At 32.1% G+C, this 19,417-nt stretch overlaps 3 protein-coding genes across 3 annotated transcripts in view; 1 reads left to right on the top strand and 2 right to left on the bottom strand.

Moving 5' to 3' along the window:
- The window catches only part of LOC108972037 (protein eiger), a gene marked incomplete in the record, with an annotated part of 7,298 nt that extends 1,215 nt beyond the window's left edge, over window positions 1–6,083 (bottom strand). Inside the window, 5 exon segments of the mRNA XM_018938464.1 lie at window positions 2,213–2,347; window positions 2,413–2,708; window positions 3,188–3,313; window positions 5,307–5,642; window positions 5,723–6,083. Of these exon segments, the coding sequence (XP_018794009.1) occupies window positions 2,213–2,347; window positions 2,413–2,708; window positions 3,188–3,313; window positions 5,307–5,474 (725 nt within the window).
- Window positions 6,084–9,104: 3,021 nt separating this feature from the next.
- Window positions 9,105–13,290, top strand: LOC108972052 (nodal modulator 1). The gene is made up of 7 exons (XM_018938490.1): window positions 9,105–9,279; window positions 9,375–9,930; window positions 9,991–10,242; window positions 10,295–10,928; window positions 10,982–11,160; window positions 11,246–12,207; window positions 12,273–13,290. The coding sequence occupies exons 1-7, from the start codon at window positions 9,134–9,136 to the stop codon at window positions 13,165–13,167; spliced, it is 3,624 nt and encodes a 1,207-aa protein (XP_018794035.1). The 5' UTR covers window positions 9,105–9,133; the 3' UTR covers window positions 13,168–13,290.
- A 71-nt stretch (window positions 13,291–13,361) lies between these two features.
- LOC108972050 lies at window positions 13,362–17,406 on the bottom strand. Its single transcript, XM_018938487.1, is given in 5 exon segments — window positions 13,362–13,546; window positions 13,549–13,982; window positions 14,124–14,381; window positions 14,444–14,618; window positions 17,131–17,406. Coding segments are annotated over 5 exon segments (1,062 nt in total). The 5' UTR covers window positions 17,294–17,406; the 3' UTR covers window positions 13,362–13,514.
- Window positions 17,407–19,417: the final 2,011 nt, after the last annotated feature.

The raw sequence follows: 19,417 nt of genomic DNA, 5'->3' as shown, positions 1-19,417 counted from the left end.
TATCGTATTAATAATATGTGTTTTAAAATTTTATCTTTCGGAGGACGATAACTTCCAGTTTTAATTTTTTAATGGCGAAATAAATAATGTTAGCAATAGACTATTTGACATCATAATTATCTCACTCTGATATGTTATGGTATAACATTGGGTAGTAAGCTGCCATATGCTATTCCACACCAGCAAACAGTTTCTCTTTTGATCACTGTTTCAATGTAAATGAAAACTCACCACCGCTTCTACCGTCCGTAAAGCGGACATTTGAGCAAATTAGATCTCTCATTCGCAGGGTTGTCAGTCTCGATATACATTTTGCTTAACATTTCATTAACTTACAAGCATACGCTTGTATGATTAGCTAATTCGTGCTTTCTTTTAAATAAAACAAAATCATGCCTAAACAAACCAATGGCCTTTGTCAGAAAATGGTTGATCAAAAAAGCACAAAGCCTTTGCAATCGTGACCACAGAAATGAAAGAAAAGCGTTTAAGTTGGGTTAAAAATAAACTTAACTGGATGCAACTGTAAACTGTAATGATTTCCGACTAGTCGAAGTTTAACCTTATTGAACCTGATGGTTATTAAACAGTTCGCCACAGACATGGTGATGTATTCACAGGAAATTGCATTCTCTCTAATGCGAAACATTCCTCCTATATAATGGTATCCCAGATATGGGGAACCAAGAACGAATCGGAATCAATTTTAATAATGAACGCTGATAAACTGAAGACTTTTAATTCCACAATTTTTTTAAGTCAATTCATTAATTTTGACATTTGAGATAAACGCTAAAATGCGCATAAAAGAATCCAAAACAATAGTTGAATTGAGGCTAATTATGGAAGAAGTGCCATTCAAAGCGGTAATCGCCCGCCGAATATGTATTAAGTGCTTTATACGAATTCTTTCCAAAACAAGAAAAAACGTTAACTTCGGCTGCACCGAACCTAATATATCCCTCACAGGCGCATTTTTTTTACTGGACACATAGTTACAGTTTGTATGGAAGCTATATGCTATAGTAATTCGATCTGAACGATATTTTCGGATATTATATTATTACTCGAAGTAGTATTCCACGTCGAATTTCGTGAAGATACCACGCCAAATGCGAAAGTTTTCCATACAAGCCCCTGATTCCGATCGTTCGGTTTGGAAGGCAGCTATATGCTATAGTGAGCTGATCTGAACAATTTCTTCCGATATTACATAATTTATATGAAAAATAACTCATACCAAATTTCGTGAAGATATAATGTCAAATGAGGAAGTTTAACATGCAAGCATTTGATTCCGATGATTCAGATTGTATTGCAGCTATATGCTATAGTAGCCCGATCGGAACAATTCCTTCGGATATTATAGCATTGTTCAGGAAAATAATCTATGCCAATTTTTATGAAGATATGTTTCCAAATAAAAAAGTTTTCCATACAAGCACCTAATTCCGATCGTTCAGTTTGTATGGCAGCTATATGTTATGGTGGTACGATATCGGCAGTTTCGACAAATGAGCAGCTTCTTGAAGAGAAAATGACGTTTGCGAAATTTCAAAACGATATCTTAAAAACTGAGGGACTAGTTCGTATATATACGGACAGACGGACAGGGTCAAATCGACTCAGCTCAACATACTGATCATTTATATATATACTTTATAGGGTCTCCGACGCTTCCTTCTGGGTGTTTCAAACTTGATATTCCCTTTTCAGGGTATAAAAATGTTAAAAGTGTCATAAACGCTATAGGTGACACCACAAGTTATTAAAGATACATAAAAGGATTTTTTGGCTACAATAATTAATTTTGTAGAAACTGAATTCACCATACACCGTATATTTTGATGATTTAGCATACATATAACCGTGAAATTTAGAACTTAATAATTTTTTGCAAACATTATGAAAATAAGATACAAAAACTTTAATATTAAATTTATCGGGTTACTAGAATTCTCAGCGGACAGTTTACAAAATATATTGAGTGCTTCATTTTTTGTTTCGCTGGATGTTTACACATATAGTACATACTTATATTTTAGTGGAAAATGGATGTTATTTTAACACGTTAAGGATAATGACGAAAAATTAATCGGCGTAATTTGTCTAATCAATTATCCCTGCAAGACAGTATGTGTTACTTACATATGTAAGCTGATATAATTTACGAAAGAGGACGTGCTGCCATGAAAATCGTTTATATACCTACCTAAGTATCACCATATTCTTAGGGTGATTAAGAGCATCCAAAGATTCATCAGCACTTTTTCTTAAGTCTATGATTTTAGATTTCTGATCGTCTTTGCTAAATAGTTCTGATTCAATGGCACGCGGATTACGCGCACTGAAAGTGTAAATGAATATTTTTTGTTTGAAGTATGAATAAGTTAAAAAATAAAAATTTTGTACCTTGTGTTATTTTTTCGTGAGTCATTGAATTTGGAAAAATTATCATATAAATCGCCATCATCTGATGTTTCCATAACGTTTTCATCATCTTCATCTTCATTTCCTTTAGAATCGTCATTAATAATGTAATTTTTTGCTTCATCATCTTCATCCTCGTCATAGTTCATAACGGGGAACTCGTTTCTAAACTCAGTATAATCAGATTCATTTTCGTAATAATCTGGTTCATATCCTTGGCTAAATTTTCCTCCAGCATTTCGTGATATTTTTGGTTGATCAATAATTACGGTATCGTACTAAATTATTTTAAAACATAAATATTTACAATATAAAAATTCTATAACGAAATGAGCCTAGCCTTACATTTTGTGGGTAAATAAAGGAAATTATATATACTGACAAAAGTATAGTAGCATTAAAATTGGTCCGACAAGATGGTATTCAAACAACGCAGTCGTAGTTGTTATAATCCTTTAATTCTACGCTAAATACCATAAAATTTTCGACTATATAACCTTTCTATTCGAGGAAGTTCTCCCACATTCGTTAGAGCGCGCAGAGAGGAAGTCCTTGACTTCACATGGCCTCGAAAGCGATTGTATTCATGGGCTATAATTAGAAGGACTACCTCTGGTTTGCCCATATACCTCCCAAGACGAAGATTCTGTTTATTAATTACAGCAGACTTTTTACTTGATCCTGATCATTGTCCTTCCATTGTTGTTTTAATTTACATTAATTTAATTTAATGCAATGTTCATTTACATATAATTACCTCATTTTCATAATCACCCAAATCGTTTAAATTCGTCAGGTCCAGTCGTTCTTGCATTTGCAATATTTTTTTCGTCAAATGTTGAATATTCGTTTCAATTTGAGAAATACGCCGAAAATGAACATACTGAAATAGATATATAGTATATATGTACATACATTTATAAAGTGGAATTCTTAATTAAATTTTATTTTTTATATTGAACTATTTTTACTATATTTATAAAGTTGAATTGTTAATTAAATTCTCTTTAAGTGGTTTTGGAGATATGTACATTAAACTTGTGGCAGTGGTCCGATTACGCCTATCTACAAACTCGAAATTTTTTTTGTACTACCCACATACTCCTGGATTTCAACTTTTTTCGTCGTCCTGATCATTTATATATATGTATATATATATATATAACCCTCTATCTAGCTTGAATAGTTTGAGGTGATTCGTAAAACCGTTAGGTGAACAAAACTATAATACTCTGTAGCAACTGGTTGCAAGAGTATAAAAAGAGGCCGGAATTATAGAAAGACAACCTTTTGCGTCAATTAAAGAAAATAAAAGTTAATAGCTACGTGCTTTGAAGGCTAATAAATGTATCGAGGAATGGATTAAATTATGAATTTTAAAATTATGAACAAAGTCTTAGTATTTTTTGCTCATTTCCGGATTTGTATTTAATAAGCATTATTAAAAAAACCATATTTTGCATTTATTATTTTACATTTTCTATTCCTTTGTACCCTTAGAAGTAATGTAGACACCCACTTTAACATTGGAAGGTTTCGAAAAAGGCCCAGAAATAATATATCTGCTCGACGTTGAGTGCACTACTCAACTTTTCCTCAAAACACTCTTTTTGAACTGGCGGACATGATTCCGGTCGAGCTACTCAACCGATTTGCTTAATTCTTATACTCTCGCAGCAAAGTTGCTAAAGAGAGTATTATAGTTTTGTTCACATAACGGTTGTTTGTAAGTCCTAAAACTAAAAGAGTCAGATATAGGATTATATATACCAAAGTGATCAGGGTGACGAGTAGAGTTGAAATTCGGATTTCCGTCTGTCAGTCCGTACGTGCAAGCTGTAACTTGAGAAAAAATTGAGATATCATGATGAAACTTGGTACACGTATTTCCTGGCTCTATAAGAAGGTTAAGTTCGAAGATGGGCAAAATTAGCCTACTGCCACGCCCACAAAATGGCGAAAACCGAAAACCTATAAAGTGTCAAAACTAAGCCATAAACAAATATATTAAAGTGAAATTTGGCACAAAGGATTGCATTAGGGAGGGGCATATTTGGACACAATTCTTTTGGAAAGTGGGCGTGGCCCCGCCCCCTACTAAGTTTCTTTTACATATCTCGGAAACTACTATAACTATGTCAACCAAACTCTACAGGGTTGTTCCGTTCAGGCATTTCCATATACAGTTCAAAAMTGGAAGAAATCGGATAATAACCACGCCCACCTCCCATACAAAKGTTATGTTGAAAATCACTAAAAGTGCGTTAACCGACTAACAWAAAACGTCAGAAACACTAAATTTTACGRAAGAAATRYCAGAARGAAGCTGCAYCCAKGCTTTYTTTAAAAATTKAAAATGGGCGTGGCGTCGCCCACTTATGGACCAAAAACCATATCTCAGGAAGTACTCAACCGATTTCAATGAAATTCGGTACATAATAGTTTCTTAATACCCTGATGACATGTACGAAATATGGGTGAAATCGGTTCACAACCACGCCTTCTTCCAATATAATGCTATTGTGAATTCCATCTGATGCCTTCTCTGTATAATATATACATATAGGAACCAATGATGATAGCGGAATAAAACTTTACACAAATACGGTATTTGATGCGAGAGTATCAAATGTTCGGTGACACCCGAACTTAGCCCTTCCTTACTTGTTTTTCTTAATATTCGCAACACGGAATAAAAATTTCTATGAAAAAAAGTAAAAAAAAACAAAAACGGGCCAGAGAGTAACGGGCAAAGCTATTAAATAAGTTGGAGAAACCGTAAGGGAGCTGCACTTCAAATTTCATCTAACTTAAGAAAGTCTCTTGTTGAAGATACCGGGTCTTAATATACTTAATCAATTAATTGATAAACTCACCATAAAACCAAACAAACATAAAAATAAAACCACAGCAAATGTGCCGAAAATTATCCGCTTAAAGTTGAAGCCTTGTTGACAATGTGATGTGGTGCTCAAGCGCATTGTAGTAACGCTATCCACTCGGCGGGACGTTGATAGAAAGGGCTTAAGGGTTTCCGTTGTCATAATTAATATATAATAATGCAAAGCACGAAAGCTAATCAGCAATGTTCTTACTACACATTAAAAGTCCGTTTATGTACTAATGTTTATAAGTTTTAACACTTGCAAGCCACTAAATGTACCATATATTGTATGTATTGTTTCATAATTTGATAGTCAATTTATCTATTTCTATAAAACAATAATAATAAAGAATATAAAAATGTCGGAACCAAGATTCGCGTTGTATGTATATTTATGTGTTTACATACATTTCTTATCAACAATTTTTAGCTTCACAAGATTCTTCTATCACCGAAACTATCAGTATTTGACATAAGTTTGTATATGTAGCATATGAGTCTGAATACAAGCTTAATATACATATGTACAAGTATATGTATCCATACATATGACTCAAATTCATCAGTATATGATGAGATCGGCAAAGGCCTATTACACAAACAAATATTTTGGACTACTCATTTATTTAATTTGCATCTGATTAACACTCAGGAATTGTTGTTTTTATTGCACTTGTGTTGTTGGAAAGTACGACGTCCGAACGGCTAAATACTTCGCTTAAAACTGAATGGAATCTCTTGAGTACATTCACTTCCTACGTAAAGAAATACAAACATGCATATGAAGATAGGCCTCTGTTTATGTATTCTCATAAGTACTGCAGTGAAGCATTAAAAAAATAAGTAATAATAAAACTAATTTACAACTTTTAACAAATTACTATCCATCCATTTGATGTCAACGTAATTATATCAAATTTACGTATTTTTATTATTTTATTTTAATCTTTTTATTTTAAGCATTAGATATGTATGTATATCACTATAAAATATTAGCATGCTAAAATATAGTGAAGCTTTCTTAAAGATTTGCTGCGATTTATACTAGTTCTTAGCTAATTTATGACTACTGAATTTCCCTGAGGGGAAATTAAAAATGTATATATTGATATTTAACTATAAAATACGCATACAAATACATTATATAATATGACATATGCTATCGCTCCAAAAGGAGCGTGATGTTTGCTCACAAGATACGTACACATTAATACGGAATACTGTACAGTTTATAATATATATAGTACATTTATTATATGTATGTATATAATTAATTGCAAAAAGCATTAACTGATCCATATATATATACATACATATGTGTCCGTATTTGCATATGTTATATACTATATATACGTGCATATGTGAATATTATTATTCCATATGTTTTAAATATTTTTCTAAAGTTAGAGCATAATTTATAAGGTTGCAGAGTGAGCAATTCACAATACAATTATTTTGAAAGGCTTGAGCTGTGTTTTATTTTTGTTTTATTTTTTACTTTGCTCCCAAAAAATTAGGTCCACTATACAAGTACTTTGTGAACGGCGACCGACGACCATCAGAAAACGCTCCTTTGATTTACATGCATAAGCTGTTACAAATTTATCACTTCTATACTAAGGAAATTAAAAGGTTTAAAAACGTATCATTAACCAATGAAAGAAATTCATTTACTCTTTGGAAAACAACACATTGAACCAGAGATAACCCTAAAATAACGGAAGTATTTTCGGATTATTAAGAGTATCTAACTCGAAAATATTAATTTTCATCCCAAAATAAAGCGGCAACTTTACGACAAATTCTCACTTAAATTCTAAAATTAGTGCAAAAGAAATAAAAAGCAAAACAATTTCATTTATTAATAATATTTATATCCATTTTTACAAGCATTAAACATCGCTCGATAAGATATTTTCAGAAAAATTACAATTTTACTTTTTAACGCTTTAGTTAGGGATGCGGAAACTCCATTAAATTGGTAAAACCCCTGTCTTCAATATTATCAAGTTTTCTTTCAAATATTTAAGGCTAGTTTTATGATTGTGATTATGTTAATTCAAAAATTATTCTCAAAACTTTAAATAAAATTATTTTTTTTTGGGAGTGAAAAACTGAAAAATACTAGCTCAAAATAGTTCTTATTGCGCTCGGGAAGGGGAAAATTTTTCTTACACAAAACTTTACCCTTCACAAAAATTGTGTAAAATTCATTGTTTCTGCAAAATCAAAGTTCGAAGTTCTGAAACTTTAATAAACGCTTATTTTAAAGATCACAGTATATTTATTGATTTCAAGCTTATTTAATGTTCTATTGTATACTAAATTGTAAATAATAGTGAAATCACTCTTAGCCTGATGAGAATAGTAGTACTTTTTTTTAATTTCAAAACTATGTTTATAGCTGTTCCTGTATTTTTATTCAACGTTTCTTTATTAACAGTAAATTGTAAAGCTGAGTTGCACGGTTTGAGTAAGCCCAACGACGAGGGACTGTTTTTTCGCCCAAACCGGCGTTTGTAAACGAGAGGACGTCATCTGAACGCCGTCTTTGTATGAATTTAATTGTGTTGATACTACATAACTTATAAGAGTGCAATCCAAATGAATACTCACCATCGCTTCTATCGTTCGTTACGTGGGATATCCGCATAAATTGAATTTTTCCCATAGGAAATGAACTTATTGCTTTCTTACAATGCAAGGTTGCCAGGCTCGATATTTTCCAGTAATTAAAAAACTCAATACATTCAAATTTTTTACAAACTTACCCCAACGTTACACGATCAAAAAATTGCTTCAACTTGCAATACATTCACACTTTTATTATTAGCTTTGTTTCTTATCTCCTAACTATTACTAGCTAATGCAATTTCTGCCGGAAAAGCGTTTCTGAACCAAAACTAGCAGAATAGAGCGCAAGTTGAGAGCGTTAAAAGCTGAGAGATCTGCTAGCATTTACTAGTGAAACTATTTACTATCATATAAAAATCAGCTCTTAAAGCATACGTGTATAAAAGCAATATTTGACGCAATTATTTTAATTTAGTTTATTTTTATTAGATTGAATTTCAAGTGTTGATATAAAATTATTGTAAAAAAAATATTTTGATATCTTCCTAATTGGTTCCATTTCATTACTTTTTCATTGTTTTTTCTTTGTGAGAATAAATGTTAGTCTTTTTCTTGCTGGTAGCTAGTTAAGACACAAGGCCAGCAGAGATAATGAGATTATTAACTTATCTCTCACTAGAAATGGCATAGCAATTGCCAAACGTTAAAAATTCCAGAACTTTGTAAGTTATCAGTTAACAGAGTTCAGGAGGTTTTTGACGTTTCACAACTGGAAACGAGGGACGGCCAGATTGAGATCCTACCCAATCAAGGCCAATAATAAAAAAATTTAAAACAAATAAAATGACGCATTATATTATTAATTTTCCATTAAAATTTTTTAAAAACATTTATTAATTGAGAACTAACCAACTTAAATGTTTTTATTAACTCTTGAAAACTCAAAATCAGTTGTTTTAACATACCATAAAAAGATTTAAATAGTTTCTCACATATTTAGCAACCACTATATAGTAATTCGTAATCGTAATATATGTTGGGAGTTTTAATTTTTAAACTATTTTTATTGATGTTTTTGTGCGAGAATATATTGCCTTGACTATTGACTACCAAACGCTGTGCTGCCTAATTGAGTAATATTGCCGCTGATAAGATTAACGCGATATTAACTATTACCTGTAGAAACAGTAGGTAATCATTATAAATCATATATTTATTACCGACAGTTCCTACCATTTAGATGAAATGAACGTATTTCGAATAATTTGTTTAATATTACTAACACAATGTAGTAGCATTCTCCATTATTCAAAAGCCGATGATGTGCTAGGGTGTGGAGGCTTTATAAAAAGTCATGCAGAAATTGATTTTTCCAAGGTAGAAGTAAAGTTGTAAGTAAAATCAATTGCACCGTGGTGTTCACATGATTTGTCAGATTACTTTTGGCTACTAACCTATAACATTAAAATGATTTACTTTTATTTAGATTGACAAAACAGGGCTCTTTAAAGGATAAAACCGACTGTTCTCCTTCAAATGGATATTATTTTTTGCCTATTTATGATAAGGGTGAATACATCTTACAAGTGTCGCCGCCACCAGGTTGGAGTTTCGAGCCACTACAGGTGGAACTTAATTTTGATGGAAGAAATGATATTTGTAGTCAAGGCAAAGACGTGAACTTTGTGTTTAAAGGTTTTGGTATTACTGGGAAAGTAGCACTTGCTGGTCGAGATAATAGTGGTGTGCAGGGCGTAAGCGTTCATTTAATTTCGGAAGCTGAAAGCGAGGAACGTCTTGTTGTGACTAATACATATGGAATTTTCTCCTTTACCCCCATAATACCAGGAAAATACAAATTGTATGCTACACATCCGAGATGGCATTTTTCAAAATCGGAACACAACGTTTTAGTGGAAAGTGGCAATACTGAATTGCCAGATAATTCATTAGTTGTAGGAGGTTTTGATGTACTCGGGCATTTTAATTCGAATGGTCAATTAATCGACGGCATTAACTTGGCATTATTCAGAGAGAAAGGGGTAAGATTATATTATTGTACGTGTATGTGATTACCTAATAATCTTGATTTAACTTAAAAGCAACAACTTTTATTATTATGCGAACAAGGAAGATATGTTGAATTATCAGTTAATAATTTAAATTATGAAATACATTCGTCTTGCCAAACATCAGTGGATAGGAAAGGTAATTATATATTCAAAGGAGTTCCACCGGGCAAATATTTGGTGCAACCAATTGTGGAAAATTCCGCAAATAAATTACACATAACACCAATATTCATAGAATTGGAAGTGGAAAAAGACACACTCTTTATAAGAGAGGAATTTAAAGTAAGTATAACTTTATTTGATTTATTATGGTAATAATAAAACTGTTTGTTAGATTACTGGTTTTACTGTCGCTGGGAAAGTACTTAATTCACATATTGGATCACCTATAGAAGGTGCTTTAATAATTTTGAATGATCAAGTTGTAGCAAAATCGGATATAGATGGTAGCTTTACGTTGGAAAATATAAGGCCTGGACATTATAAACTTCGAGCAGAATGCCCACACTATCAGTTCAGTGAACGAGAAGTCGATTTAAAGATAAATACAACAAATATTGATGCTATAGTGCCAATAACTTTCGAAGTTTGTGGAAAAGTAGTTTCACAAAAATCATATGTTGTTGGTATTACAAAGCATTCATCCGTTTTTCACACAACGGTTTCGAGCAAACCCGAATCTGGAGATTGGTGTACATATTTATCAAGTGGAAAATACAATATTGAAGTCCTGACAACAGACTCAGATAAAACTAGTGGTATACAATTTTTCCCACTACAGCAACAAATCGACGTACAATACCAACCGCTCAAGGATATTTTATTTTCACAACTACGTGCAACTTTGTCTGGAGAAGTAAAATGTCTTCCGGATGCTCCTGAGGCATGTACTGCAGCAGAAATTACACTGCATTCAATAAATTCAGAAGGGCAGCGAACAGGGCAAGTGGAAAAGTTAACAGCAAAAGGTAATTATTTTGCGAAAAAATTTAACATATAACTTACAATTATGTCCATAAAGGTGGCAAGTACTTATTCAAAGATATACTTCCGGGTGCGTATGAGTTAACTATAAGTAAGGAGAACTTGTGCTTTGATTCCACAACGGTCTTTGTCAACGTTGCTACAGTTACACAAACTGCACCACCCTTCCTTCAAAGAGGATATGAGGTTACTGTAATTTCGAGCCACCGAGCTATTGTAAGTTGAAATTCGATTAAATAAAAACCTAATTAAATCTAAAATAAAAACGATTAAATAAAAACTAATACACACTTTTCTACAGATGAAATATTCTTACACAGACACTGCAGTTTCCGTTCAGCAACAACAATTATCAGCAGATACTCTGAAATTACTTACAGGTGTGAACACATTTTGTGTTCCTATATTTGGGACATACAAATTTAAATTGGAAGGTTGTCATTTATATGATGACAATCTACCTAAAACGTTTAATACTGCCGATAAAGAACCTGTTATAATTACTGCTATTGCCCACAAAATAGGTATGCGAATACTTTCTTCAGATGCAAATATAGATTCTCTACGTTTAATTGTGGAATCAAAAACTCTTGGCAAGAATGTTATAACACCATTCGCTGAGACTCATAAAGTAGATGGAAAATATTCATTCCGATATGATACTCACTTGCAACCCCAGGAAATAATACATGTTACACCGCAAAGCGATTTGTTACTTTTTTCTCCTCAAACTAAGGAATTAGTAGGAAGTCATGATTGTGTAGACATTGCATTTAATTTCATCGCTAAGCGAGGCTTAATCATAAAAGGAAAAGTAGTGCCTACTATGGCAAATGCTACAATTATTTTAAATCATCCAGAGAATCCAGAACTGACTGCACAAATTTTGCATACCAATATTAACGGGGAATTCACATTTGGACCTATTGACGAGAATCTCAAATATGAATTAAAAGCTGAGAAAGAGTCATATGTTTTCTCTGAATTCAATTGGGAAACATCTTCATTTCAAGTGCATAAATTATGTGAGATTATTGTTAATGTCAAAGATGAGAATGGCAAAATATTAAGTGGTGTTTTACTGTCGTTAAGCGGTGCAGAAAGTTATCGTAGGAATTTGATCACCACAGAACAGCCTATTAATTTCCATTCACTTTCACCTTCACGTTATTATTTACGACCCATGATGAAAGAATATAAATTTCAACCTTCATCGAAAATGATTGATATCAAGGATGGGGAAACTCTTAAATTAGAAATTATGTAAGTATTAAAAATAAAATTAAAAAAGTTAGTATTTTATTTTGAATGCCTCAAATATTGTTTAGCGGAAAACGAGTGGCGTATTCCATTTTTGGATCGATAAATTCGCTAAATGGTGAACCTTTCGGGCAAATAAATATCGAAGCCCTATCTGACGAAAATTGTCAACATCAACAAGAAGAAACCACAAGTGAAAATAACGGGCAGTATCGTTTGCGAGGACTGCAACCAGGATGTACTTATGTTTTAAAACCCAAAGATGTTGACAGGCCTGATTCAAATATTGCACGCTCAATTCCTGAAACTCGGATCGTAAAAATAGCGCAAAGTGATATACGTGGAGTCAATTTTATCGCCATAAGTCCTATAAAATTCGTTGATGTAATAGTACGTATTAGTACTACCCTAAATGATCACTATAAAACATTTAGAATTTTGATGTACCGTAAAGGTGCATCTGATTCACCGATTTACTCGCAACGTATTGAAACTCCTTTAAACATGAAATCAAATTACAATCCTGGCATTATGGTATTTCTTCCGCGCATACCGCTGGATGGTAAGAGCTACACAGTGGAACTGAAATCGACGCTTTCCGATAAGACTTATTCTTATATATTACCATCGGAAACATTTGTGGCAGAGACTAGCTCTATATTTATTGAAATGAACTTCAAACCAGAGATTCGCACAGCTGAAGCGGATTTGAATCAAAATTCAATTTCAGCTCTAATTTTAGTGGCTTTAGTATCAATTGCTTTCTTTAAACAAGATATTGCTATGGACTTCCTAAATTTTGTTTGGAATAAAGGAAATGATATAGCTCGGGATTTTGCACAAAAGCAGGAAAGCAGCAGGAAAAAGGAAATACGTAGTGTGGAACCAATAAATCAAAAAAAAATTGATAAAATTGCTGATCAAATAAATTCAGTAACAAAAAAAAAAGCTAAAAGAATATAATCCTAACCCAGTATCAGTCGTTCGCAGTGCATAGAATTATTGTCGATTATCTAAATAAAATATTGACGCCAATTAAGTGTTTTAAATTTATTATTCAATGTATAAAAATAAAAGTACACTCTTAGACAGAATAAATTATTTACATCAAACCACATATCGTTTTTCATTAATAAAAAAATTAAATACTGCTTAGCTTTAGTTAGCATATATGTATATATATATAAGTTTAACGATTATATAAATAACACATAAATAATTTTTAAGTTTAGTGAACAACGTGCACTAATGGCTATACATATATATGTACATATATAAGTTAATTTAGAGTTGTTCGTACATTCGGGCAATCAGTTTAATCCACGTCTCGTTTCAATATTTTTGAGCCATCTAGATTACTATGTCTAAGGAATTTTATATACCTACGTTCCGCTTGTAAATTCCCTTCATTTTGAATTTCCACATTAACGCTAGGATTATTAACTTGACTTTCTTCTGAACTGCCGATAATTTCATTTTCATCTTGAGTGGCAATAGCACCACTGGATTCTTCTGGATCTTCCGGTGATACTGAATCCGAGGAATTTTGCTCTATAAATTTACACTCTGGGTTAACCGCAGAGCATTCAGTGAATGATTTCGCCCGACCAAGTTTATTGCGAGCATTCATGTAATTTTCAAAAAAACCACGACCCAAAATTCGAAAAGCCATACCGCTAAGTGGATTAAGTCGTGATCGAAACTCCATCTCACAGATGAAACGTCGTCGACAAGCCATTGAATCCAGGCCTAAGAAATCAAACATCAATTCGGCAATTCTGAAAACCGAAATTATTGTAATATAAATAATATTTAAAAATTAGTAAAACCAAATAAATCTTATATGATAACCTAATTTGGCGGTTTTTGCTGATGGAAACTAATGCCTCTAACCAAGGTCAGCGAATGCATGAACATACCTATCCTCGGTTTTTCCTAAATATTCGGATTGTGATTGTTGACGTTTCACTCTTGTGGAGTAATGCACACTCCTACGACCGACCCTGTGAGTGTCTGCTGCCGTTGGCGGTACCACTTCTGCAGTAGATGTAATATCTTGGGAATACGATCCAGCGTAGGCAGAATAAGGATCAACAGAGTCTGAATTGGAAAATGAATGATCGAATTGGGGCGAATGATCGAAAGAATAAGGCACATGATCGTTAGCAAATGCAGGCCTGTGTTATAAATATGAATCACCTTAAACTTTTTTCATTTGAATTATTTTGTTACAACTTACGGCGGATGATCATAAACAATTGTGGGGGAGTCATGAACGATACCGGTAGAACATTTATGAGGCCAGGCATATCGTAAAGCTACGAATATCGCACTGCCAACGAAGAAGCCCACAACAATAAGTTTCACTTTAACCCAATAGGCAATAGCCAAAGCATGCCATCCCCAAAGGTACCCTGAAAATAAAGAAACATGCATTTAAATATTTGTATATATCTGGTATCTTTGATCTTAAGAGTATTACTTATGTGCATATATATTTTTTAAATGTATTGCTAAATAGCAACATCTAACTTTAAAAACTGCCTTAGTATGTATTAATACATTTTTTAGTTATTTCTATCTGTAAGTTTTACAATAATTTTATAAATTACTGTTGCAACATAACACTAAATTTAGTTCTTATGTTAACATAAGGAAGATGCAAATCACAATACGTACATACATACATATATGCAGATTTCTTTCTTTTTATTAAAAGTGAAAAATTAATAAGCTAATATTATAATGAAGAGAAAAACGTATTTTTGAGTTTTCTCCAACCAATTTAGAAATCAATCGCTATATATGTACGTATATATGCATGCATTTACATAGATAGTATGTAGATGTCCTGCAGCCCTAAAAAACTATTCGGAAAAGTGGAAAAGTATTTTTTAAGCTTCCTTCACGAGCAAATAGGAGCTTTGGTGGCAAAATTTGAAAATATTACTATTAAGAGGACCGATTGGTTAAGATATATTAATCAAACAAAGTGAATAGCAGGCGTCCAATTGAACCTCATGACTGTGTTATGAAAGTTCCAAAGGTTAACATTTTGGACACTTTTCACGTGTTTCGATTAGCGTCGTCGAATGAATCTAGTTTTTTTTTAATATAGTCTCACAAATATTAGTTTCCATATCATATATCTTAGAAACAGTGAGGACGCTGTGAATTTTCGAAATAATCAAGTTTATACATACATATCGTCACCTGAAATGCAAAATAACGTATGATCAAAAAATTCGAAATTGAGGGTCTTATTGATTACGATTCACTACTTCAAATAACATACATAATATTACATATGTCCAACATTTTTAGGTTCTGCCCTCAGATATAAACCAGTTTTAATCAATATTAAATTTTTTTTTCACATGTTCCATTTTATTTCGTGTTTCATTCATGCCACTGTAAATTTACGAAAATGTTGTTACGTTATTTTGTACTTCAGGTGACGAAAAATTCATATTTCCAAATAGTCAGTCTAAAATATAGCCGATCAATTCAAACTTACACGCATATACCTCAAAACAACTTTTTTTCCAAATTCTCTGGAGTTGTATTCTGTATTCTGCATATTTTGTGTATTTTTCTCTGTACAATGATTCTCCAATATTCAATTGATAAATCTATATGTATATGATAAATATAAAACATAGAAAATTTTTTAACGTTTTATACCGTATTTGGCGGTCACACTACGTATGCCCTGAACTTAACTAAACGTATCTTCTGATTCAACATTATCGGTATGATCTATGATAAAAGATCTTTGTATAACTAATTTAAATATTTTAAACTTTAACGCAATTAACAAGTGAAAAAAATATACCTAGAATGCCTTCCAATTTAAAGTGACCGATGCCGATGTAAATTAATCGGTCGGACTCTACTAAATAGTCCCTTTTTTGTTATTAGGTGATTAGTATATTTTCTTAATAAATATGTATGTAGGGTTTAATGCAAATTACTTGTAAAGGGCTCATTCAATTTTTTTCATTTTTGCAATCGTTATTAAATGTTTAATTGCTTAATATACTTAAATATAAATATACGTATATGTATATTCAGTAAACACCATAACATGTTAATTTTTCTTAACATATACTATATTAAAAAGGTACCACTTCACTTTCACCATTCACATTGATACCAACAACTAATATCAAGTCTCTCATGTATTCATATTGTAGATAAATAAATTTATACCGATTACCAGTGATTTGCTCTATTTTTGATAAAAAGATTTCACATGTGTAGCCATAATAAAGAAACATGCACGAAAGTAAGGTAGACCATTATTGAAAGTGAAAAGTGATAATTAATCAACAAAATCGCTTAAACTTTTCCTAAACTTGTAATCGTGACACAATATTTATAAATGTAACCTCGGAAACCATCGTGGTCATCACATATATTGTGAACAAAACTATTACGTGAGTGAAAAGAGTTAAAATATATATTTTTAGTTATAATTAGTAAGTAAATTTTGAAATTAAAATATTAAAAAAATAAATCACGAAGTAAAAGTCTCCGGCAGTGAAAATTAAATTTTGCACACGTCTTTTTCTACCCAAGCTAGTAGAAAAAGACAAGACAAGTACAAAATGGAAAACTTTTCATTTGTCAAGGTATATCTTATAGCTTGGCCGATCAAAATCAGAATAAAGATCTTTTTATATACTTTTATTATATAAAAAAATGCATATTTAAAGAATAATATAGCTTCGGAGCAGTCGAAGTAAACTTTTTTTAAATCAATGTATTTGATAATGGTTTCAAAAATATTGTAAAGGCTATGAATTAATTTTTCTTAGCGATATCCTTAGGTGACTAAAAAATTTGCATGTAAATATTAATTACTACTAAGAACTGCTCACGCCTCTCCAATGTTTTCTTAAAATCAGTTAAGTAATTTCTTACATAGTTTATGATGATGATGATATTTCCTTCTCCTAGCTTCGAACTGTAAGTCTGTATTATGGCTTCTATATGAGTGGTTTCCTTCAGTTTTTAACAAATTTTCTCCGTGCACTATTGCAAAATACACCACAAGAATTAAACCCAACAATATAATTCTATTCATTATGTTAAATCACTATCAAACAAATCATATACAGAATCAGAATCTCTTATAACTTTCTTAAGCGTTTACACAGATTTTCATCCAAAATGCAAAGGGCAACAGTTAACACTTCACTGACATCCGGTAAGGAAATGCACTTTGTTTTTATATCCGATAGCATTTACGTGAAAATATTTAAACCACAGGTGATAATTACGTATCTAATTGTTAAGCAAATAAAACTTGTTCATATGTACGTGTGATCACTTTTGCGATCGCGATTCTGTGGAAGCCCTAACAAAAGCTACACAGCGTGTACAACTCATCAACGATGCACTAAATGTTAATAGGTACATATATTCGTTTTATGATCTATATTGACTTCGCTCTGTATGTAAGTATAAAACATCGACTAGTTAAATTTAACGCTTATTGAGTGAACGAAGACTATATATAAGAAATACTAACAATTGTACTTATTGCTTATTACTTGACTCTTATATAAATAATTTTATATATAATTTATAACAACTATGTTTTCCTTGGTTGTACAGAATTATAACAATCTCTACCAATTCGAAAGCCTGGCCTTGGGACTTGTTTATAATTAGAGCGAAATATGTTTTCACCGGAAATTGAAGCCGTTTAAATCAGATTGGCAGATCGCTTGGAATTTTCGTTAATATGAGCTAGTTGACCTGCTGCTGGGCCGGTAATAATGGTTGCTACAATTAAATTGTCCTTCAGTTTTTTAATAAGCCGCCTAGTCCCGTTGCACAAGCTTGGAGGACTTTAATTCCTCAAAATTATAATTGGAATTCCAATTTTGAAGGGCAATTCATGTGGTGGCATTCTAGAAGGTTTGATGTTTAATGAATTTAAAAACTCCTGTAGATAATGAGTAGTTTATTTCGTTGACACTGTCATACCTGGGTGGCACTATTGCCCAAGAACACAACCATTGAAATTCCTTTTCGTGAAAATTATCGGTACTGCACATATTAGATTTCTAAACTATAGACTATTTAGCCTAGAGACTCATCCAAAAGAATTCATGTGGGGGCATTCTAGAAGGTTTGATGTTTGATGAATTTAAAAACTCCTGGAGATAATGAGTAGTTTATTTCGATGACACTGTCATACCTGGGTGGCACTATTGCCCAAGAACACAACCATTGAAATTCCTTTTCGTGAAAATTATCGGTACTGCACATATTAAATTTCTAAACTATAGACTATTTAGCCTAGAGACTCATGCAGAAGAATATTACAATTGCTGCTTAAGTTTGGAGTTTAGAAAATTCCTTGCCCAAGTTGCTGTGCAAAATGACTGTCAGGGATTCCATGAAGATGAGCTCTCATATTAGTAATTAGTAATTTTATATTTTCAATCGAAGTCCATAAGGGCGACGGTATTAAGCATGCTTTGATGATATYTGCTCGCGTACCTCTGTTAACGACATTAAGAGTCTGTCTGAAATCTCCAACAAATACAATAGCTACTACGAGAGCAGAGGAGTTTCGAAGGTTTTTTAATGTCCTCTCCACGGCCTACATAATCAATCAGGCGCCTTGAAATAGTTACGGATAACGGAAGTTTAAAAGATGAATGAGCAGTTTTTTCATATTGATTATTGTTCAATTAAAGTACGACGTACAAATTTATTAAAGGAAGTATTATTTCTGTAAAGATTTTATAGTCTACAATACGTTGTACAGACGTGCCTGTGTGTATCAATGTATTTTATAGTATAACTTTATGCAATGCTACAAAACATATTAATGGAGTGTTGATTTCATACATTCCCCGCAAGGTAACTATCGATATAAATATTGGATGCAATATTGCCGATGTATATAGTAATATATATAATATTTAGCAATAAATGTCTAAATATTTATATTGAACTGTCATTTTAATAATTCTACAGAAAATTCGGTGTGATAACATGTATAAACATAATTTTGGTTGCATAAAGATAGGAAAGATGAAATGCTAGGGTCTTATGTTCTGTTGCGTAAACTGGCAAACCATGAAATATAGTAATTTCATGTATATGTATATGTAAGAAATTAATCTGTGAAAATAATAATAAAGTAATAATTATATTTAAAACTTAAATAACTTACTTTTAAAATGCACCG

This window comes from Bactrocera latifrons, unplaced genomic scaffold, assembly GCF_001853355.1.
Source record: "Bactrocera latifrons isolate USDA-ARS-PBARC rearing strain unplaced genomic scaffold, ASM185335v1 scaffold_373, whole genome shotgun sequence".
Taxonomy (NCBI): Eukaryota; Metazoa; Arthropoda; class Insecta; order Diptera; family Tephritidae; genus Bactrocera; species Bactrocera latifrons.
This window is presented reverse-complemented; position numbering and strand designations above follow the sequence as displayed.

Excerpts from the sequence above, each read along its gene's own strand:
- LOC108972052 (XM_018938490.1), top strand. The coding sequence starts at position 9,134 with ATGAACGTATTTCGAATAATTTGTTTAATATTACTAACACAATGTAGT. Across the intron at positions 9,931-9,990 it reads CATTATTCAGAGAGAAAGGG|CAACAACTTTTATTATTATG; the intron begins GTAAGATTATAT and ends TTAACTTAAAAG. Across the intron at positions 12,208-12,272 it reads ACTCTTAAATTAGAAATTAT|CGGAAAACGAGTGGCGTATT; the intron begins GTAAGTATTAAA and ends AATATTGTTTAG.